The sequence below is a fragment of the Hippocampus bargibanti genome, linkage group LG19, assembly GCF_051943395.1.
Source record: "Hippocampus bargibanti isolate YZ-2025 linkage group LG19, ASM5194339v1, whole genome shotgun sequence".
In the NCBI taxonomy this organism is placed as follows: domain Eukaryota; kingdom Metazoa; phylum Chordata; class Actinopteri; order Syngnathiformes; family Syngnathidae; genus Hippocampus; species Hippocampus bargibanti.
Genome location: NC_142752.1, coordinates 5,069,221 through 5,092,536, shown reverse-complemented (window position 1 = coordinate 5,092,536; position 23,316 = coordinate 5,069,221). Strand labels below are relative to the sequence as shown.

At 41.6% G+C, this 23,316-nt stretch overlaps 3 protein-coding genes across 9 annotated transcripts in view; 2 read left to right on the top strand and 1 right to left on the bottom strand.

Moving 5' to 3' along the window:
* Positions 1 to 6,171: 6,171 nt before the first annotated feature.
* gtf3c2 (general transcription factor IIIC, polypeptide 2, beta) lies at positions 6,172 to 18,192 on the top strand. Of its 4 annotated transcripts, none has more exons than XR_016118522.1 (21): positions 6,172 to 6,428; positions 7,079 to 7,174; positions 7,358 to 7,823; positions 7,957 to 8,081; positions 8,150 to 8,316; positions 8,616 to 8,689; positions 8,754 to 8,831; positions 8,939 to 9,037; positions 9,229 to 9,456; positions 9,577 to 9,688; positions 9,863 to 9,980; positions 11,649 to 11,680; positions 11,758 to 11,887; positions 12,455 to 12,599; positions 12,670 to 12,831; positions 13,064 to 13,142; positions 13,308 to 13,436; positions 13,521 to 13,724; positions 14,396 to 14,497; positions 17,708 to 17,812; positions 18,055 to 18,192. XR_016118522.1 is itself a non-coding variant. In XM_089022560.1 (21 exons), exons 2-21 carry the CDS (start codon positions 7,129 to 7,131, stop codon positions 15,925 to 15,927), a joined length of 2,712 nt encoding a protein of 903 aa, XP_088878686.1. In that variant the 5' UTR covers positions 6,172 to 6,428; positions 7,079 to 7,128; the 3' UTR covers positions 15,928 to 16,317. The 4 variants fall into 4 exon arrangements, 2 of the variants coding, with proteins under 2 accessions (XP_088878686.1, XP_088878685.1); XR_016118521.1 differs by having other exon boundaries at positions 17,671 to 17,812; XM_089022560.1 differs by lacking the exons at positions 17,708 to 17,812; positions 18,055 to 18,192 and adding an exon at positions 15,640 to 16,317 and having other exon boundaries at positions 7,358 to 7,594; positions 7,667 to 7,823.
* The window catches only part of slc30a2 (solute carrier family 30 member 2), a 10,403-nt gene continuing 1,481 nt past the window's right edge, over positions 14,395 to 23,316 (bottom strand). The window contains exons 2-9 of one of the 2 annotated variants that reach the window (XM_089022570.1): positions 21,993 to 22,216; positions 21,709 to 21,855; positions 20,895 to 21,048; positions 20,600 to 20,819; positions 18,257 to 18,362; positions 18,049 to 18,183; positions 17,708 to 17,785; positions 14,395 to 14,497 (exon numbers count right to left, since the gene is read on the bottom strand). In XM_089022570.1, the coding sequence (XP_088878696.1) occupies positions 14,460 to 14,497; positions 17,708 to 17,785; positions 18,049 to 18,183; positions 18,257 to 18,362; positions 20,600 to 20,819; positions 20,895 to 21,048; positions 21,709 to 21,855; positions 21,993 to 22,216 (1,102 nt within the window). In that variant the 3' untranslated portion in view covers positions 14,395 to 14,459. Of the gene's footprint in view, positions 14,498 to 16,724; positions 17,786 to 18,048; positions 18,184 to 18,256; positions 18,363 to 20,599; positions 20,820 to 20,894; positions 21,049 to 21,708; positions 21,856 to 21,992; positions 22,217 to 23,316 lie in introns of those variants that run through there. The other variant, XM_089022569.1, reaches the window with a different exon arrangement.
* Positions 21,709 to 23,316, top strand: part of LOC148883689 (uridine-cytidine kinase-like 1) — a 17,504-nt gene continuing 15,896 nt past the window's right edge. For all 3 annotated transcript variants that reach the window (XM_089022566.1, XM_089022565.1, XM_089022568.1), the window contains exon 1: positions 21,709 to 21,847. The gene's annotated coding sequence lies outside the window, so the exon portion shown is untranslated. The remainder of the gene's footprint in view (positions 21,848 to 23,316) is intronic.

Genomic DNA, 23,316 nt, shown 5'->3' with positions numbered 1-23,316 from the left:
ATTTGTGGACTAAATGTCTACATATAACATCCATGTTCGGTGTACACACTCAGTAGTAAAGACTGAGTGATTCGGAGCACAGCTAACATATAACATAACTCAAGACATTTTCCTTAAATCAACAAGGATATTGTTCCTTTTTTCTGTGTTTGTTTTGCAGAGTCACTGACCTGGGTCATGTACCACCTTCACCACCACTTCTCGCATTATAGATGATCACAATTTTCAGTGTTAGTCGTAATACAAATACAATACATCCTGATTTCTATGGTACTTTCAAAACAGCTGTAGTAATAATATGCGGTCACTAATATGCGTTCACTAATATGCAGCCACCGATGTTTTTGTTTAGTATTCCAGATTGCTGGTAAATATTGATAATCTGCTTCTAGGATTTTAAACAATGCAAGTATATTTTTCATCTACTTATATTTTTCATCTACTTAGAAATTAAAATTATTATTATTATTATTATTATTATTATTATTATTATTTGAGAGGAAAAAGCCGGTGTAGTTATATTTATGATTGATGACAATATACCTGTACATTGAATCGTCATCAGTGCAAAAAAACGGTATTAAATTCTATAACGTGCAGTGCAGAGTTCTCTGGTTCTTATAAAAACTCTGTGACCTGCTGAAATTTGCCGTAGTATATGAAATATAGGCTCCGTCAAATCGCGTCCTAACGGTAGTACTAACCATTCCTACAGTCCGCGAAGGCGGCGGCAAATGCAGCGAGAGGGCGTTCCTCCGCCTTGCACGTAAATGCACCGCGGAATGAAACAATCGCGTCTTTTTCGAGCTCATCTTTGACCTCCCACGAATCGGGAAACCACTGCACGTTGATCGTTTTCCTCTTACGAGGATCTACGGGCCAGGCGGACGCCGCGATTCGACGACGGGCTGCCTAAAGCCGAACGCCGCCGCGGAGCTGCTTCGACGTCCTTCCCTTCGAAAACAATCATGGCAGATTGTTTAAAGTAAGCACAGTTTGTTTTATCCAGTCAGTCTTTTATTAGTAGTGCTACTCTTGTTACATTTACCTTAATCTGCGATTGAATCTCCCGAGTGTCGTTTTATCACAACACGTATGCACGCAAACGCAACACTACATTTGCTACAAAGCGAAAATAACATGCATTCTACATTTGCACCCAGTGCCGAATATAATATATCGATGACTTCTGTCTCTAAAACTTAGCTAATTTAAAGTTTTCCCAGGTCTGATGGATTGGTAAAAAGTATTAGGATTCAAGCGAGTTGATAGTCATAACATTTATGGATCATTGCTTCAACTTTGTGTGGAAATTATTTGTTGGAACTAACACTACTGTTCCTGGTGAATAACTGAGATCCACTGTAGTCCATGTAAAGTGAAGTAAATTCCTAGCAGGTCATTTCTCCCTCGATCTGTGACAACGAGGCACTCAAAAGTGGCCTCACCACCCCAAAGCTTCCAACTGTGTTTTCCCAACAGAAAAGTCATGTACCTCTGGTGCATTTATATATCGTCAGCAAAATAATCAAAACGGGGGTTATTTATACTTGGTCACTTATACTTGATGATATTTTGTTTGTATCAGGTTTGAGGACCTTAAAGATTTGTTAATCACCCAAACAGTAGCTGCTCTGGTGTGGGCAAAGCTGTCAGGCTTCCTCCCAGGCTCTTGTTGAAGGACTTGTGGCCTCACACCAGAGGAACATCCCAGCTTCAGGACCGAAACGTCAACTCTTGGACTCCAGATGGACAACCAGCTCAGGCGCATCTGTGGACAGACGCCGCTCGACACGCAACTCCACAGGACATATGGACAGTCACACCAGTCAATGTTTCCACCCTAGGCCATGCTCAGACCAGTGGGGGTCCATCTTCAGAACCAATCTACATTTGGAACTGCAGCGGATCTGGTAATTGTTATGAAGTATTCATACTCCTATTGAAATATGCACGCTTTGATTGGTTTATAAAATGCTACAGGCGCCGGAGCAGCAATTATTGGTGGTGTCCAAAACAGTTCCTCCATCATTCAGCCCGGTGAGGAAGAAGAGAAGAATCAACCAGTAGTCTCCAGGAAGAAGGAGCCTCCCAGTTATCCCCAAGGTACGACGGGATGATATCCCATGAGCACATTCACTAGTAGCATTCACTAATAGCATCCAAACTTTGATTTCTAGTGATTAATACATTTCTCAAGTATGTTTTTCCAACTGGTATTTTTTGAACACAGGAAGCCAGGAGGAACGTTGGCAACTCCAGATCTTAGCCAGAGGCCGAGCCAATTGCCCCAAATGTAACAGTGTGAGCAGGAAGACGGTGGAAGGTCTCAAGAAGCATGTGGACAACTGCAAACTGGTTCGCACCTCTACATTCTTAATACTTGTGTTTTGCCAATAAAATGTCTGCCTGGTGTTATAGGATAATTTCCTGTAACATAATCACATAGAACCCAGAGGCAAATCCAATCCAATCCAATTGTTCACTGATGTGACTTTCAGCAAGCGTTTACGTGCCAACACTGCGGGAAGCAGCTCAAGTCTTCCGCGGGGATGAAGTATCATGTCATGGCCGACCACGGCAACCTGGTAAGGGTATGCTTTGAGCGGCAAAAGGTGATTTGGAAATGTTGCATTATTGTTATTATTTTGCCTGCTTGGCAGCCATCGGTGGAAGACATGGACGAACGCTCCGTCAAAGACAAACTAAGGAAAATCCTGAGGCAGTTGGGGAGAGTCAAATGCCCCAATGAGGTCAATTTCTTTTTCCTTTATTACGACTGGAATTCTCAGCTGCTTTTGTTGACACATGAAACAATCTGATTCTGCATATTTTCCAGGGCTGCACAGCAACATTTAGCAGCATCATGGGATACATGTACCACATGAAAAAATGCGGCAAGGAGCAGGCAGAACTGGACAAGCTTCTTCTCCTTTGTTCGCACTGCGGCAAAACATACAAGTCCAAAGCCGGCCTGGAGTACCACGTCAAATCCGAGCACACGCCCGTGAGTCCGGAGCACCAAGAACAGACAGAGGTCCAGAATCAGGCTGAGGCAGAGAAAACAACGGTTGGTAGAGTTCAGCGGGCGTCGGCGCTGCTTGCTAACATTCACATGGCGGAGATGTCTAACAAGGAGCCATCCAAGAACGGGCCCAAAAGGACCTTTCAATCCGACCTGGTGCCTGATGACATTAAGGCAAGAGTCTTTTGAACAATGCCAGTTCAAGTCTCTTCAAAGCGTTTCAAAATGTTTTTTCCCCCTCATATTCATGCACCCTTGTCAGCCAACAATGAGGCACTCTAAAGGAGCTGCAATTAGAGCTTTTTACAATCGTTGTAAAATACTTATTTTGGGCTTTTTAAGACGGGCTATAAACAATATTGAAGTTGTTTGAAAATCGGATTTGTGGTACAGTATATTTATGGTTTCTACTATTGTTGTAATTCATAAGAAATATTTGCCTTTTAGTTGAAATACTCTCGACCCGGCCTGCCCGTCTTCAGCCAGGAGCTGCTGACAAAGTGGAAGAATGAAGTGAAGTTGCACAGGAAGGTCTTTTGTCCCAACCAGGTTACGTCCGCCTCAATTGTGAAATTGTGGAACATTTCTTGCCTATCTTGCTCAGGTTTCTTCCAACACCCACTTGTCATATTTCAGGACCTTTGCCCAGGCTAGTTTCTGTGTGAAGGCTTGATTATAATGTGCAAATTAGCAAAAATGTGACATAATAAATGTGGCGAAGCAGCCCGGACATCTAACTGTCTACAAAAAAAAAATCCATAAATACTGTATGTCCGTTTAAATGCAGCCTATGGCTTTGTGTTGTTTCAGGGTTGTGGGTGCAGGTACACCAGCGTATCTGGACTCAAGGCTCACTTGGGGCTCTGCACACGGGTGCGTCATCGCCTCTATATAAGAGCTACACGCCAGTCTATCTGTTTTGAGTGTTATTTTTTAGGAAAAAAAGAAAAATATAGTCTCACCACAGCAATGAGTATAATCATGCGTGCCATTCCCTTGCAGGGCCACTTTGCAGCGGGAAGGTACTGTTGCTTGATCTGCGGGAAAGAGTTTTACTCGGAGAGCGGGGTGAAATATCATATCAAAACCACGCATTCCCAGGTGAATTCACTTTTGAAAATATCACTTGACATCAGTGATGTTCAAGTGTGACTTCATTGATCCGAAGTTTAAAATGACTGATTGATATCAATGCTATTTGATAAATAGCTTAACGCTACGAGACAATTTGCATTGCCTCTAAGCATTAAGATAGCTGTTTGGGTGTTTTTAATACACATTTTTTAATCCCCCAAAAAATAATGTTAACTTATTTTTGCAGATATTTGATTTCACAAAACTGCCTTCTGAACAGAGTGAAATAATCTTTCAAAATTCCCCACACAATTCCTCGGAGAAATAACATTCATACTATGGTTTTGTCCTTTCAGGAATGGTTTGTGACCAACAAAAAGGCTTCCATGAAGTTGAAAAATCAACACCGGGAGATGATCCACCAGGCAGAGCAACATGTCATGGACCGCCACCATCCTCACTACCAAATGCAGCACCACCTCACACTTCGTTGCACCCCTGTGCAGCATCCAATCGGGCCTGTGTTGCTGGTGGATGACGAGCAGGCCCCCATTGAGGTGGACGATGAAGACAAAATGGCAGAGGGACACTCAAAGGAGCAGGGAGAGAGATGGCAGGATGGCTCGGAGCAAAGTGGCCGAGCCGCATTGATGCATGGGTGGAATCCAAGAGGCTTGGCTGGGATGGAGTTAAACGCGGAAGCCTCCAAAAGACAAAAACTGGCATAAACATTTTCTGAAGAGTCCAGGTGAGCAAGGTGAGGGATTGTTACACATATAAGTGTAGTTAGCGTGTTTTGTTTTCCTTTGTGTATCACATTGTGTCCAGGTTATTCTAGTCAAACACTTAAGTCAAAGTCAGCTTTATTGTCAAATATGCTAATATGCATGACATACAGCACAGATGAAATTACTGTCCTCTTGGACCCAGCATGCAAGGCACTTATAATTACTGTAACAAACATAAACATAAACGCCAATTTGCCGGGGTATACTTAAAGGTATACCTTGTGTTCTCACAGTTAGTGAGCCTCACAAACTTGACTTTTAAGTGGCTATTGTAAAATGGTTACTAGACTTATGTAATTTGATTGTCCATTTTTAGCTGTTAATGGAGAAACACCATCTCGTTGAGATCACACAAGCCTTTTAAATATTAGGAAAATCAATGAAAAGGTTTCTTCAGCCGTCAATCGACAGTACATATGCACCTAAAAGCTAGCAACCACTCATTTGACGACGATGAGGTTAAAATCATAGCGAAAGAACATAGATGGTTTGAAAGGGGAGTAAAAGAAGCTATTTTCATAAAAGAGCTAAATCCTTCACTAAACCGATATGGTTGTGGGAGGTTCAATTTGGATCGTTCGTACAACAGCCTGCTTAGGCAACATAGGATTAGTAATGCTGATGAGGTGATACCAGAGCAAGGAGTACAGATGACGGCTGAAGAAACCTTTTCATCGATGGACCACTCCTGTACAACTGAGAGCTTACACAGACATATTAGGAAAATGTAATAAAATCTTGCATGCATGCAGCCAGTTTAAATTAAAATGATGATAGTTGCTTTCAATGACGTTTCTGAAAACGTTTCCTTCGTCAAGGTCTGACTGTACATACAGTACACATTTCTTTGACTTGCACGTTTTTACTTTTTTCTTGCACACAGTGTTTTTGAGTTTCAAATAAGGAATCAGCCCAAAACATTAAGATTGAAAATATTACTTGTGTATATTATTTTAAAATATAATTTAAAATGTTGACCAGGTCATCATTTCAATGAGTAAGAATGTCTGATTTTATTATTTATTTTTTGCTTGCTCCCACTTAACTAGTACTTTTAGTTGGATTAAATGAAGTAACTGATTCAACGTTAATGGACCTGAATGTGGATGTCAAGGATTTTGAAGAAGGTGCACTTGGAAAAATTTGAGGAAGCTGAACCCCACACGAAATGTCCACAAAGTGCGTCACCATTTGGCGCATGCGTGTTGTAACCCCACCCGGTAAAGGGCGCACTTGCTCTTTACGTCAACAGAGGGCGATATGGCCATCCTCCCCAGTTCCTGCAAACATGGCGGATTGACGAGAGATGAGTGCGAGTTGCAATCAAAACAAGTACTCACAGTGCTTGTTTATGGTGGAATGTTGACATTTGTCGCAATGTTACACCATATAAGTTATAGTTAAAATATTTCTTATTTTAACCGCGTTGTTCAAATTTCCGAGTCAGGGACTCGATCTCGCATTTTCAGATTCGCGCATCCTGAATCCGGACGTGGATAGTCAGCCTTCGCCACCAAAAGGTTACACTGGCCTACCACCAGGTGAGGCTTTAAAAAGAATTCGCCTGATTTTTAAATACAGTATATATTTAGTGATATTTCTTGTCGACGCGTACAGCATTTTAAATCGGGACATTGTTGGCAGGCCGGGAAATTAGCATTAGCTGTGAAGTGCTAACCCTGCTTCTGTGACAGAGCATACCCGACAGGACGAGTAAATAACTAAAAGAGATGTTAGTTCCTATTATATTTCTTTTTTTAAATGGAACCATTCAGAGTAAGGTTGAAAATCCGAAATTGTCAGCTAAATAATTTGTGTTTGGTTTGCCAATCTGAACGCATGCCCCAAGGATATTATTTTGACCTCACTCAAACATTTTAAGATATATTCCTACATAACTTATTTACATGGTATTGTATATAATAAAGTGTTGAAACCTTGTTAGATGTAACTATTTTTCAAAAACAAAAAAGTTTGATTCAAACTCGTGCAGACCTGTAGCCCTTTTTTCAACGGTAAAAATGTAAAATACACGTGTATCATCCAATTACGTAATTTCAAGTCGCGGTTTTAAAATTAGGACCTGCATTGGATGTTTTTATGTCCTCGGCATGGCGGACAAACGATAAGGATGTCTGCCACACAATACTGAGGTCTGCGGGTCTGTGTAGCAAACTTCTTTTCAATGTAGCTGCACAGGTGACCTGATACGACATACATGACGGAACATCTGTGAACATAATGGTGAAGGAAACGGTGTCGGAGGATGCTGATAACCCTGAGCAAGGTTTGAATATTCAGACACAATTTTCCATTTTTAATTCTTCCTTTTTTTAGAAGAGTATGATAGTTAATGTTAATCTCGGACACACACACACACACACGGCTATTTGTATACAAACATTAAAGTAAATTTCCAATATGTCCCCTTGAAAAATAATATGGAGTAATTACATGGTTAATCTCACAGGTCAAAAGACACCGTCAAAGTCCTCTGATTCAACGCTCAGTTCCAGAGGTCGACTACGAAAAAAGAACTCCAAATATCATGACTATGACACCAGCGAAACAAATGAGGACCCCAAGGACGAGGAACTACTGGCCAAGAAACCCCAGGCTGTGGCCATGGCGGCGAAGACACCCGCAAAAACTCCTGGCAGGAAAGTAGGACGGCCAAGAAAGGTTCCACAAGCGAGTGCGGACGTCTGTACGTCACCTCACGTGGCCAACGGGAACCTTTCGGCCCATATGAATTTTTCCCCCTCGCCCGTCATCGAAGGGTCTTTAGAGAATGGGACGCCGAAACCAAAGAGGAAGTATGTGAAGAAGAAAATTGTGAGTGCAGAGATGATCACACCCAATGAGGACATTAAAGATGAAAAAGAACCTGAGGAGTTGCAACCAGGAGGACGCCCAAGGAGGACCGCTGCTAAAATGTGAGTCATGGCTCTGACAGTTTTATAACTTGTAACTATGCATAATGAAATAATGTAGATCAACCAATCGGGCCTTGCATTTATTTTATCAATCTGTGCTTCTCGTGACAAAAAAAAAAAAAAAACATTTTAGGGCAATGAAGTTCCTCCACACTATGGTGAAAGAGGAGTTCGACGAAAATTCAAAACCGACCTGCGATGACATCTCCAAACCAGGACTGGAAACTACAGAGGAAAAAGAGCCTCTCAGGAGAAAAGGTACAATGAGAAAATACCTCATATTATGTACATTTTCTTATGCAAATATAATTTGATTCCCCCACTAGGCCGCAAAGGCCTCAAGAGAAAATATTCTGATAGCAACGCTTCGGAAGACGAGGACTTTGTTCCTAATGTTGCGGAAGCTGACGGCGAGGAGGATGACGAGTATGAGGAGGAGGAGGAGGAAGAAGAGGCCACCGTCAATTATCGGGACGAAAGATACGCCGCCAGCGTAAGTAGCATTTTTGTCTACCTCATTGAAACCCTTTGAACAGGAAGTGAACGTATTTTGTAAATGACAAAATGTCCATCATGTGCACGGTCAGTTGAAATAATGAAGCATTTTCACATCATTAAGGCAGACTATTTTTTTTTAATATAAATGTCCATTTGTCATTTATTAAAATATCACAACACAAAAAAAAGACATCATTATGCATATAATAAAAAATGACATTAGTACATTTTATAAGATTAACATTTAATAAAAATTAATGGTGGGACTAAATTAATAATACATTTCTCCTCCAGGCCGCTCGGGTCCTCAAAATACCCGCTCTCATGATCGGTGCGATTGTGGAAACCGTCAAAAGTCACAAGAAATTGTAAGTCTTAATTGTCTCATTTTTATGACCACGTAAGAAAAACTTTTTTTATTTTTTATTATAGCTGTGACGAGCAACTCAGCAGCTGGGTTTTTCCAGAATGGCTGCCTTCCTATAGTGTCTGGCATCGAGTGCCCTCCAGGTGCTTCCCTTCATCGTCTAACATTAGCCATATTGTTTTATTTCCCCCCCCCTCACAATTTGCAAAAGTAACATCATGCTGCCTTGTGTGTGTTTTTTTTTTTGCAGTGAACTGGACTCCTATCTACCTCAGGAATGTGTCTCGCCAGCTTTCAAAGTGTCCCGGGACAGTTGTGGCGAGGAGGCGCCGCTACAGAGACTCAACAGGTATGTTATGTACTTGGTGGCACAGTGCTGGACTGTGCTCATCTACAAACGCTTCTCACGATTGATTAATTACACTATCATATGTAACCAGTAGGCTATGTCCTTTAACTGGCTGTGGGCGTGAACGTACACACTGCCCATACATATAATCAGATCATGATAACGACCACTAATTAACAATTTCTACACAGGTTCGAATCATCACCTGCCCACCCAGAGTGCTGGGATATGCATTTGCATACCGGCGGTCCGGTATGGGCTATGGAATGGTGCCCGACGCCCGATAATGTGATAGCCTCGCAGTACCTGGCCTTGGCCTGCCACAAGAACATGGAGGACCAGCATTACTTCAACAAAACCTATCCTGGATCAGCGTTAGTGCAACTGTGGGATGTGGGCACATTGGAATACAACACCAGGTCGGGATTTATATTGATTTTTATCAAGCTATTCTGAATATAATTATTATTATTTTTAGATTTTCATCAAGCTCTGTCTTGATGGGACAAAAATCTGGATCGTTTCCTGTTTATGTGCAGGCCAAACTCCCAGCCAGCCCTTGCATATGGCTTCGTCCTGGACCGAGGTTTTATCTGGCACCTGAAGTGGTGCCCTGCAGGAGGCTGGGAGCTGCCCACCTCCAAGAAAGAGGTAAGAGCAGGTGTTGGGAGGCATCAGCGGAAAAAAAAGAATTTACATAGCATATAATCCATGTGTGCAGCTGTGCAATGGAATAATTCCGAGTTGTGTTAAATAAAAAAATCCACAAATAAAATAAATCCATACACGTGTAATAATCACAATGTTACTCGTGATCTTTCCAAGGCTCCTCTGCTCCCAAGGCTTGGTCTGCTGGCCGTCACCACTTCCACAAGTGTGGTCACTATCTACAGCCTGCCCCACCCCAATGCTCTGCGCGACAGCCAAAAATATCCAGATTCTGGTCAGTCACAAAAGCTTTCCACGATACATACACAATTACGTTCTTCATTCCATACAAAATACTGAAAATAGATGAAGCAATTATTTAATAAGATCTACCCAGTGTTTGAAAAAAAAAAAAGTATGAAATTATGCCTTTAGAGACTTGATTTGGCAACCTACCAATACAGCAGCACATTTTTGGTCCAGCAAAGGGCAGTGTTGCCCACGCTTCCAGCTATCAGCCCCTATTTTATAATACAGCATATATGAAGATTAAATATCTTCATCATCAATACAAAGATTAAAATACATCTTCATCAGGTGAGACCGGTCACAATGGCCTCCATCCCATATTCAATTAACTGACTCGCTTGTGGCGGGGGGAACGTTAGACCGAAGACGTTTAATGAATCGGATATTTAGTGTGCCGACTCGCGTTGAGTGTTGCATTTGTGTGAACACATACTGGCAATATGGATGACGGCGCCTGTGGTGACGGAGATAAATGTCCAGGAAAGCATCATCGGGAATGTTAGTCAGCATACTGCGGCACAGAAGGCAGAAAATGTAAAAAGAGCACAACTCGAAGGGTCAAAGGTCCAAAAATGTCCTTTTTTTTTTCTTCAAGTTTTGTCATCACGTCAACATTAACTGGAGAGAAAAGTGGCGCAATGACATCTTCCTTGTTGTAGTGTCTTGTAACTCATTTGCTAGGATCAGTGTAAAGCGGTCTGATGTGAAGAGGGAGGTGCATCCGACACGAACCCCCAGCGATGTTCATGGCAGATAATTACAAAATGCCAATGACTGAATGAGGCGTGACAGCACGGATGAAAGGGGGGGGGGGGGGTGTCAAAGACAAAAGGCGCATGGCAGCTTTGGAGCAGTTGACTGCTCTTATCCCCCCCCACCACCATCAGGCCAAGATCTATAATTGAAATGACAAAGAAGATGCATTACATGGCTGGTTGTTAGCGTTGCAAAACTGTGCTACTCACCACAAAATGGCATGTTCACATGGCTGCGTTAAAACTAAATAAATATGAGCACTTTGAATTTAGCATGCTAACATGCTTATGTGACTCGTCGCTGCGATTTTTGGTGTGGTAAAATTAGCAGTTAGCGTGCTAGCATCACGCTCACAGTCTTCTTATTTTCCTTTCGGCTTTTGCCTTCAAGGGGTCGCTCAGCGAATCAGTGTTCTCCATCATTTTGTGGATCCTTTTCTCTCACACCAGCATCACACTCACAGTGGTGTAGTTTAATGCTACACGAGGAAGCTAACATGCTAGTTCAACATATAAGAAAGAGAGACATTTGCAAGTGTAGTTTGTCGGATTATTTATTTGATCAATAACTTTTGAATTTGCTCTACAAATATTTTGTGTGTTATTTTAATTTATGTTCCCTAAACAGGTGGCGGTAAACAGCAGTCTCATGGCAACATTAGACACATATTTCCTATTGTTTATATATTTCATAATTAAAAAGCAGACATGTTACCTGCCACTTAACATTCAGTAAGCCCCTTCGCTGCTCATCTTTAAAACCCGTCTCAAAACTCCGTTTGAGCTTTTGTGAAAGCGCTATATAAATCAATATGTATTGTATTGTATTGTTTGTATTGTGTTGTACTTTATTTTTCAACATGAGACAAATAATGATATATATTTTTTTCACTCGTTAGGCGACACCAGCCTGCCGGCCTGCATTTACAAGGTGAGTATGTGGTACTTTTGCTTCGATGACACCCTCCTCCTGCTATTAAAGTCATCGTACGTGTCCTTTCCCCACAGCCCGATCCCGTGGTCACGTTGAAGCTTGGCTCCTTGAACGCTCCTCGCCTGGGGCACAGTGGTCAAGTTCTGTCCATGGACTGGCTGCCCGTCAAACCACATGACATCATCGCCCTCGGCTTCTATGATGGTAGTTTGTCGTCTTTTTTTTAAACTCATTCACTGCCATTCCTGAATTTCTTCTGGAATTGAAAAGCATGTGGAATTGTTTTTCCTTCCCGCGAGGGGTCAGCATTTGCCTTTTGTACGACCACCCCTATTTCAAGCTCAGATAACTCCAGAACCATATAATTTACAAATTTGGGATAAAAGAAGAGCATCTATGGTTTTTTTACGTTGCATTTAATATTTGTGTATGTAGTCTTAAAACTCCATGTTGTGTGGGTCCTGAAATTAGTGTGAAAATGACAAAAACCCTGGCATTGGAGTGCACATCATCTGGCAGTAAATGAGTTAATCTGAGGTGGAAACTGCATCAGCTGTGTGCATTTGGTCGAACCGATTGTAAAAATATTTTAATGATGTTAATCAAAGATATGGCCATTTATTCCATACGCCTACAACATAACAACTAAAAGCCACATCACCATGTTTGCTTTGAAACTATGTCCAGATGAACTGCATGAATGAAAAAAAAAACACTTTACCAAGAAATGAACCCGTTCGTGTTTGTCTCAAATGTTTTCTCTCTGTCAAGGTATGGTCGGTTTGTGGGATCTGAACACCAAATCTTCATTGTTGCGCATCCAGGAGTCTCACGACTCTCCCACCTTACTGCCATACAAATGCTTCCTTGCCCACAAGCACGCCGTTCGGGCGCTCAAATTCTGTCCCGCCAGCAGGTAAGACCACTTCACAGAATGCCATGCCTTTGTGAAAATGACGTAAAGAATCCGTGCTGTCTTGTTTCAGGCATTTTGTGGCAACAGCCGGTGAGGACCGCCTCCTGAAGACGTGGGATCTGCGCAGGCTCTACGGGCCAATCACGGTGCAGAAACGTTCCTTGATTAATGAGATCTGCTGGCCCGCCAATGCAGCAGGACTGATGTGGGGCCAGGACAGCGCCTTTGCACCGTAACACCATTTTTTATTTGGTTATTTTTCCCGTCATGTGAGTTATTTATGAAACGGTTAACCTTTTTTTTGAAGAGAAAAATATTTGGACAATTGAATTGAAAACACTGTGCTTTTTTTCAATGATTTTTAGGATCATTGAGTGAGGAAATTACAAAATCTATGAAATATGTACATCTTGCTTATTTTTGGATTTAAATTGATCTGCATGTGTCTGTATGTTCTTCTCCAGCCACACCACAAACGGAGTCCATTACTTTGACCACCAAATGCAATCTTACTTTGCCGTACCCAGGATGACCACCATTTGGGTTTGTCCTCTTATATCATCATATTTCATATTATTATGACAAAGTCTCAGAAGACGTAGTGGAACACTCACTCGCCTGACTTGTGCGACACTGTTCAGCTGTATTGAAAATGGATGGTTAGATTATTGTCATACAGCCGACTCGTGACTTTTTTTCTTGTTGCAGTCCATTTCTTACTCAGATTGGCTGAACGCTTTGTTGACACCAGACGTGCTCGGCAATGTCATCTTCTGCATGTTACCTCCCTTGCTAGTCGGTGCGCAGTACGTCAAAAAGACAGTGGAAAGGAGATTTGTGAGTTGACCGTTGCACATTTCTAGTGTACCAGCAATATGTGAAAATCCACTCCATAGACAAATCATTTGTTCCCCTCCTCAGCCTCTCTACTTGACATCGATGGTGCCTCACGAAACCACCGCAGAGGCTAATGGAAATGAACAGGAAGTGCCTGAGAGGAAGGAGGATGACCCAGCGGCGGTAGAAAGTAGCAACAGCGGCAAGGCTGATAATGAATTGCTGCCGAGCGAGTCGTACGAAGAGGCCAAGAGGGAGTACTACCTTCACCACACCGACAACAACATGGTAGGTCCCGGTGAAGCATGTGACACCTCACCTCCCGCTGTGTAGTTTAAGTACTTGAGCAATTAACTCATTCACTGCCAGATGTGCAAAAATATGTCAACTCCAGTGCCAGGGTTTTTGTCATTGTCACTCGAATTCCAGGACCCACAGAATATTGAGTTTTAGGACTACATAAACCTTCAATGCATCGTAAGAAACCTTCAACTCTCTTTTTTTTCATCAGAAAAAATGAGTTAATTCTATATGGGTCTGGAGTTATATGAGCTTGAAATGAGGGTGGCTGTCCAAAATACAAGGCATATATAAATACATATTGATTTATATAGCGCTTTAACAACAGCAGAAGCTGGAACGAATCGCTAACATGGATAAAAAGGTAAATGCTGCCCCTTTGTGGAAAACAAAAACATTGCCAAAGGTCATGGCCAGTGCTTTATCGGCAGCCAAGCATGAAAAAACAAAACCCGAACAAATTCGGGAATGGCGTTCTACGTCATATTTTGAATTTACGAATAATTTCGTGAATGGCAGTGAATGAGTTAATTCCAATCGAAGATTTGTGAATGGCCATAAAGCGATTGTTCAGAGCCGCCACCCAAAAAAAAAAAAGGTAACACCTGAGGTGAATGTTCAATATTCAAACATTAACTGTCCTGTTTGGTCTCTTGCAGAAGTGTTTTAGCAAATTGGGACGCTTATGGAACCAAATGAAAAATACAGAGTTCCAAAATAACCTCAACTTGGACGTGATGCCGTTGGCTTCGGTGCACAAGGTACGCACACATACATACACACACACACACACACACACACACACACACACACACACACACACACACACGGCGCGTGAAAAGATCAAGTCCACAAGGAGCGATGGACCAAAAGCCCTCCTCGTATTCCTGTTGTGCACGCGTGTGTGTGTGTAATGATGTGTAAAATAAGAAAACTGTCACCCTGGGTGGAAGGTAGTGACTGCCATGGGGGTTTTTGATGCGTTTAGTTTAAACAGAAGATGAGGAGAATGGGGGAGGTGGTCCGGGGAACTGATGATAGATGCTCAGTGTGGCAAAACGCTGCAAGGTTTTTCCCTTCCGAAAGAAAAAGGTTTAGAAAGAAAAGGCGAGTGCAGGATTTCTTTTCAGCAATGAAAACAAGGTGAGTGTGGCTGACTTAAAAAACAAAACAAATCCAAGCAGACGTTTTAGAGGTTGTATTGAGTCCTAAATAAATTGATATGAATCAATTTTGGCTGAGTGGCGAGATTGTTAGCTGGCCAATATGTGTTAAAGTACCAAAATGGTTATGTTTAAAATTGAAAAAAAAAACATTTTCGTTCATGAAATAATTAATAATGTCCTTCGTGTTCATTTTGTTCAATTGATTTCTGACGTGAACTTTTAGGGTTGATTTTAAAAGTATTACTTTTGTATATTAGTGTACATCCAGCAACATTTGTTGTTTATTTTTACACAATATTTAGTGCCCCATTTTTTTAACTTCCACCCAAAAAAAAAAAAAATTCAAAATATTTTTCAAAAAGACACATTTGAAACCAATTTTACTCCATTTAAAACAAATAATTTTGAAATTAACAAACGTCCTAAAAATGAAAAAAAAAAAAAAAACAATTTCATAACAAAAATGACAACAAAATAAAACTGAACAATATTGGGAAAAATATTGTAAGCTATTATAGCTCTGGTTGTGTAAATTAATAACAGTATCAGGAATAAATGACATGTGAATGTGAAGAAATGGGTTCTCAACTAGCCTACCGGAATGCATTTTATTCTGAATTTCGGGCTTGAAATTTGCTCCCGTTGCCACTACATCTCGTTAAAAAAAACATCATCAGCTGATAGCTTGGATGCCCCCACCCATTCGTCCACGTCCCACACACCTCGCCCCCTCCTAGGTCCGTCTGAATCCAAACCTGAGCTGCCACACGTGGACGGCGTCGGGCGGTCAGGCCGGCCTGGTGCGCCTCAACTGCATCAGAGGCCTGAATAACAAAGGCGTGCAAGACCTCATCCACCGGACTCGCGGTGACACCTTGGACATCCCCCAAGACTTGCCCCAGGATGTCCCCTTAGATACTCCCCGAAATGTGCCCCAGGATGCCACCCTGGACATCCACTCCAATTCCCTCCAAGACGTCCCCTCGGACACTGCACACCACATCCTCCCCGAGGCTCCTCAATGAGAAATGATCAGCGACTTATTTTGCTCTTTATCATCCAGGAAGTGGAAACATTTTTAAAAATGAAAATTATGTTCCCCAACGGGATTACTTGAACGCACCTTTTCTTTGCTGTCTATTTATTTTGAATTTTTTTAAACAGAAATAGCTTCATCATGACAAGCCGATTAGTCTTTTGAAAATTGTCATTCGAGTCAGCCTTTACGGTTTGTCGAGATGTACATGAATGCCTCATGTATAATCATGAAAGTACTTTTTTGTACCGTGTACAAAATGTGGAAGCATTTTCACCAAAATGTTTCACATGATAACTTTTCTTATCGGCTGTAAATACAATGAATTTTTCTATTCCCTTGATTGTTTTGATAAATAAAATACATTTTGAACTTGTAATTAATCATGTTTCCAGCTTCATCACTTAACTAATAATTTATCTTTGGAGGAGCAAGGTTCACATTTTAATATAATTCCAAGATTCCTTTGTCGTGTCCACCATTCATGTAAAATATGATAAAGAATAACAATTATAGACATTAGGCTTCATATTTTCCTAATTACACATATTTTGGAGCTTTTTCTGTACAAAATGCATATGTGATGCTGGTATTTCTCTATTGTTACATTTGTTACATTTTTTTAAGAACGTCGCCCTCAAACATTTAATCATCTGGCCAATATAATGGACTGATATTAACTATTCTAAAATCAACAAAAACTGTCTGATTTTGCTTTTTACCCCCCCCCCCCCACACACACACACACACACATAAACAGATAGCAGGGGAAAAACATGTTCTGCTTGTAATCAATGTTTTTATTGTTCGTGTTAAATGACCCAAAAAATAATTTTTACACACAAAGGTCATTACATTCACAGTGTGCGCATGTGTGTGTGTGTGTGTGTGTGTGTGTGTGTGTGTGTGTGTGTGTGTGTGTGTGTGTGTGTGTGTGTGTGTGTGTGTGTGTGTGTGTGTGTGTGTGTGTGTGTGTGTGTGTGTGTGTGTGTGTGTGTGTGTGTGTGTGTGTGTGTGTGAAATTTTCCTCGTGTGCACTCGAGCGCAATATATAGACGCATAGCTGACAAGCATGCAAGCATCGTCATGTCATCGTATTGATTAATTAAAAAAAACAATTCAAGTAAATTAATTGAAAAATTGCCTCTTGAATGTGGCTAAAATACATATATCTAAGATGTACCATTAAGTGTTAAAAAGGGGAAAGGTTACCTTTATTCATTTTAAATGAAATCATGATTTTTTTTCACTTGTATGAATGCAGCATCAATCACAAACAAACTCACAACATGCGCGGACTACAAGATGACAAACAACTACCATTGACATAGATTTCTTGCTTCAAATGCACTTGCGGACAAACAGATCACATTTATGAACATATCAATTGACATTTCATGAACCAGCATAAAAAAAAATCCCATTTTGATTGACATTATTGTCCATGTGCATCACGCTCGGAGGTTTTCCGAATATTTTGACCCAACAACCAAAGTTAGACTGTATTGTGTTTTGCTGGTCTACTTAAAGGACAACCGACATCTCCGGACAAATTGTGTCCATAATTTGTAAAATGTGGTGTCAGGAAGCCACCCGGTATGTCGTCGATACTTTTTTATTTCATATTTAAGCGATTATGGGGTCAGCTGACTGTTTTGGTTTCATTCTAGACATTGATTGACATTCGTGGGAGGGATGGCTTTAGTCCAAGGGGTCCTGACAATGTCTGCAGGTTTTCATGTCGCTATGGTAACGTTCCACCTGGATGGTGACGCTGTGGAAGCCAAACTTGTTGTGGAGAAGCTCCGTGGCCTCCTGGAGGACCAACTGCATGTCTGCGCTGTCGTCTGGATTGTTAAGGGACATCGGACGCGGTCAGTACGTTACAATAAATATTGTAAAATGCGACAAAACTACAGTGAAGTTGTGCCATGAGATTAGAGTTAAACTGGTTTCGCTACCATGCCGTAAAAAAAAAATCTTGTAATTAATTTCTTTACCATGTTCGTTTAAATATCAGCTCACATGCTATTCGTATCACAAGTCTTCACTGTACTGTATCCCTGCTTTCGTTATTTTAAACAAATCCCCGCTATCCCTTGCTATTTACCAACAGCCAGGTGTACGGAGACCAGCGTATGTCCCAGCGTGAGCGCCCACAGGTGCAGCGAGTGGGCCGATTGGACCGTCTTCACCGAGAGCAGAACCTCCTTCACTGACTTGAACTCGATGCCTTTGGGAGAACCTGCAAAAATGGGGTGTGGTGTTCACTTGTGATCACTCTCCCCTCGACGAAAGTGCGACGTATGTATGTCCACCTTCCATGAGTATCCTAAAGACGTCTTTGAGTATGGTGACGGTAGTGCACAGGACAAAGATGGAGAACAGGAAAGTGCAGATGGGGTCAGCTACTTTGTACTCGGGCTGCCGGCGACAACAACAACAACGAAATAAAATATGAGCGACTTTTTGGCACGCTCGCATAAAGGACAACCGACACCATTTTTTTGTTTCCCAACTGACATCAGAAAAACGTTTTATAGCATCTAAAATACCCAAAACATGCAGACTGATATTTTTGGTCAAATGAAAAACACCAATAAAAATGAGTTAAAGCAGGGGTGTCAAAGTAATTTTTTGCCGCGGGCCACATTGTAGTTATGGTTTCCTCTCGAGGGCCGTTATGAATTTGGGGAACCCATTAGAATGTTTAAATCCCTTCAAATATTACATATAGAGCACACAGCAAATTAACGAATAACTCGTTTTCAAATCTGAAGTCAAGAATAATGACTTATTGTGGTTGACATCCAAAAGTATGAAATTTTGGCTCAGATTTTAGCAATCATCATGGAATTTAACAAGTTTGATTTGCTTTCGCGGGCCGATAAAAAAATGATGTGGCGGGCCGGATTTGGCCCGCGGGCCTAGACTTTGACACCTGTGAGTTAAAGTGTCCCAAAACTACTTCAAAATGACCCCGGAAATTGCAGTTTCAGAAGGTCCCGCCCCCTTGTTTGTGACGTCACGCCAGTACGTCGTGCCTTGCTCTAGAATCAAAACAATGGCTTCAGATTCGGAGAGGATGCTTTGTTGTTACTCATCCAGTTATGAATATGATTCAAATACAGTAAAGTCTCGTTATATCGATATTCAAGGGAGTTCGAAAAAATATCGATATAACCGGGACTATCGATATATCCGACCCTGTTTGCATGTAACTTTCTCCGTGCGTGCATAGAAATAGTATCGATATAACCGGGACTATCGATATATCCGATATCGATATAACGAGACTTTACTGTAGTTCTGAAGAGGAAAGCATAAATGTTTGCAATCGATAAAAGAAGTACTATCAACTGAGCCGTCAGGACTCCAATGTAGCGTCCCGGAAAATGCACAAGATGGCGCCCAAGTTCCGTTGGAAATGGGCTGATTTGTCTGCTGGGAATTTGTATCGACTCGTATCAAATAGTAGTCCTGGTGCAACACACAATGATTCACCATCACATTATGTGTTTTCCTTCTAATTTCGCCATCAACACGAAGTTTTCAGACCAAACAAAGTACCCAAAATGCATTGTGTGTCGCTTTCTCGGTCAGGGGCGTTCCTGACGTGACGTCACGTCAGGCATCGTCATCAACTCGAAAACAAGACTTCCTGAATATTCAGCGCTAGTCTTAAAACGTAAAATATAGCTATATGCCGTGGAATCTTTGTAAACTACCCTCAGTCGAAGTCATTTGAAGTGATTTTACAAATTATGGACACAACTTGTCCGAAGGCGTCGGTTGTCCTTTAACGTCATGTGTCAATTATGTGCCTTGTACAGGGTGACCCAAAAAGATGCGTACCCATGAAATTCTCAATTGTGGCTTTGATTGAAAAGCTATTTATTTCAAATTACAACTACAAATGATTCAGTTTATGGAAGACCATTCACCAGAGTTTCAGCTATTTCTGTCAATTTATGGCTTTCCAATATATGTTCCAAATGTCCACCATTTCTTTTCAAGCAATCCTCTGACAAAGTTGTCAATCACTTTTACACACTCCTCTTTTGGGATGGCTCTTATTTTTGCTGTGATGGCAGTTTTCAGTTCTTCAATTGTTAGTTTTTGCTTTAGTTGGATCTTGGATGGGTATAGGTGCAGATCAGACGTAAGAACACGCCGCAGTGTCTCCCTTGTCATTCCGAATTCTTGGTTGCGTCTACGCACTGATTTCCTAGGGCTGCGTCATACTGAGTCCCTCACTTCAGCAATGTTTTCTTCTGTCCGTGAACTCTTTTTTTTCCTCCCTGAATAAGTTCCCCCTTAGAACATAGGTCCACTATAGTCCCATGCTCTCTGAACTTCTTAACCTAACTAACAATCGTTGATTTTGATGGAAAGTTGCGACAATGGATACGCTTTTGAAACTCAATCTGAACACTCTGATATGATTTTGTCGCAAAATAGGTCTCCAGGGAGAATATCTTCTGCTGATTTGTCCAAGACATTTTTAGGGCAACTATGACCGCAAACGATCATCCATAGGTTCACGTTTGACGTCCTGCAACAGAAAAGACATTCGTTAAAAAAATCTTTTTTTAATCAAATTAAATATGGGTATGCATTTTTTTTGGGTCACCCTTTATTAACAATAAATATGCTCCAACCCGGAAGTAGATCACAATGGCGGCCACCAGGACGCCAATGCTTTGCAACAGGTCTCCCACGACATGGATGAATGCCGCTCGTACACTGGTGCTGCCGTGGGAGCCCCCCAGGAGAGCGTGGCCGTGAGGGGCAGGAGGACTTTGGGCATCGTTCTCAATGTGCTGGTAGCCGCGGCCGTGGATGTGGAAGGTGGTGGAGTGATGGAGGATATACGCCATGCTGTGGGAGGTACCAAAAAAAAAAGAAGCTTCACATGTGATGTACAGAGCAATTTAGAAATTGTAGTAAACTCACAGGATGTTGACAATGACCGCAAAGGCGGACGTGAGCAGCATCACGTGTCCCTCGATTTCATAGTCGTTACGTATAATCCTGTCTATGGCCAAGTAGACCAGGATGCCCGTCACCATCCAGATGGACATGACGGATAAAAAGGCACCTAGAATCTCTAAACAAGACACAGACTGAAATTAACATTATTATACAGACTGAAATTAGCATTAGCCATCCGTCACTTTTCATTAGCGACCAGTCTTTGTTTAGGTTAGCGAGACCTGGAGTCTATCTAATTTCTATTCCCTCTCGTTCCCTCAGATCCTCTTCCTCCCTCCACCTCTGCCCGTCTCAGCACGATGGGGGACAGAGCTTTCAGCTGCTCTGCCCCCAAACTCTGGAACTCACTTCCAACATTCGTAACGTCGATTCTCTTCCCACCTTCAAATCCCTTCTCAAAAGCCACCGATTTAAAATTGCATTTTCTGTGTAGCTCTCTCTTGTTTCTACAGTATTTATAATATTATTTTATTGATCGTATTCTATTTATAATTGTATTTTATTTATTATTGTATCTATCCTTGTCTGTGACTCTCAAGTGTCCTTGAGAGCTTTGAAAGGCGCTTGAAATAAAATGTATTATTATTATTATTATTATTATTATTATTATTATTATTATCATCCAAGCCAAATTTAGACAGCACAACATCCAAATTCATATTTTTAATATTCACTAAATTGCATCATTTTGTACATTTTCTGTGTAACCATTGAATATTTATTGACAATTGTGCTACTGTTCCAGAAAGTGGGGGTACGGCAGCGTTGGTCTCACCTGAGCGGTACCATCCAAAGGTCATGTTCTTGGTGGGGGGTCTGGAGGAGATCCATAGGGAGAAGATGCTCACCAGCATACTGCCCAAGTCGGTCAGGAGATGGGCCGCGTCGGTCATGATGGCCAAACTGTGAGCTAGGTAACCTCCTGAGGACACACACACACACACACACACACACACACACACACACACACACACACACACACACACACACACACACACACGCTAGTGTATCACTACAAGGATTTAAAAGGTACACAATTTAACACTATCCGTTATTTACCAATGATTTCACCAATCATGAAGATCAAGCAGACTACGGAAGCCACGTACAGTTTCTTCTTAGCCAGTGTGCCGTCTTTGTCGCCGGGGTCCACATTGCTAGTCGCTATGGCAGTACGGTGATGGCAATGGGCACCGGCCGACTGGTTTAAGTCCACGCTGCCCGCCACGCCGCCATTCTTGAACGGGAAGTCGGGAAAGCGCTCGCTTGTTTCTGAAAAGGAACTGCGGAATAATGGAGTGACTGACTGGTTGCTTGGTTGCCAGGCGAATTGGTTCGCTGGTTATTTGGTTGCGCACTTTAAGTGTGTTAATGAGCACATTTTCAATTAGTTCGCCTTTTCTATGGATAATTGGGTAATATCTTTAAATGAAATTATTGTTGATGTTTGATGAAGCGGATTGGAACAACCCATAAACGTTGCCTTATAAACTACTACTCACAAGGTTAAGTTTAACCAATGCAAGCTACGGACGTGCTAATGGTTAGCATCGATAATTGGAATGGATTGGCCTTTATTAGTCTTATAGTGGAGTAATTTACATTTCACAGCAGCAAATTTATGGAAGAGGAAAGGAAGAAGTAGAAATACAAAATACAGGACCGGCTGTAAAGGCAGCCACTCTCAGGGCGCCACCTTGATGTCAAAACAACATCAACAAACAGCTCCTATGTTTTGCTTTTCTACTTTCATTTCTTTCATAACTTTGCTGCTGTGAAATGTAAATTTCTCCACTGCGAGACTAATAAAGGCAAATCCAATCCAATCCAAAAAATAAACAACACAAAAGACAGACACAGTCATTCAATCTTAAGCACAATCTCCACCCTCTTTTTTATGTATGAAGCAATTCTAGATGACAGACGAGAGGCTAAAAGTGTCCTTTTCACCAGTGGATCAGGGACGTCATGGTGAAATGTGCACATCTGCTACAAGCTAAATGTTGAAAGCAAACACGAAGCTGCAGCATCCATTGACAAAAAGAGACTGTCTCCTTTCCCACGTAAATCCGCTTCAATTCCAAACCGCAACAGTTCTACATACGCATGGGCTCTGCGCGCTGACGCCCCTTTCTTCTCATCGCCTCAAACTATGCATCAGTCCAATCATGGTTTTTAGAGCCTTTGATGCAATGGATGTATAATACCACAAACAGTGGAGCAACACATCCAGAGAGGTAATCAAACAAAACTCGCAGGCATATATTATTTATCCTCTGCAAAAATTTAAAGACATGACAGCATCTTCCGAAGTCATCGGCAGACGAAAAAGACTCATTCTTCATTTGTATGCATGACCTCTGCCTCTGTGTGGCCAAAAAGG

Excerpts from the sequence above, each read along its gene's own strand:
- gtf3c2 (XM_089022559.1), top strand. The coding sequence starts at position 7,129 with ATGGTGAAGGAAACGGTGTCGGAGGATGCTGATAACCCTGAGCAAG. Across the intron at positions 8,690-8,753 it reads GTCAAAAGTCACAAGAAATT|CTGTGACGAGCAACTCAGCA; the intron begins GTAAGTCTTAAT and ends TTTTTATTATAG. Across the intron at positions 9,689-9,862 it reads TGCCCACCTCCAAGAAAGAG|GCTCCTCTGCTCCCAAGGCT; the intron begins GTAAGAGCAGGT and ends GATCTTTCCAAG.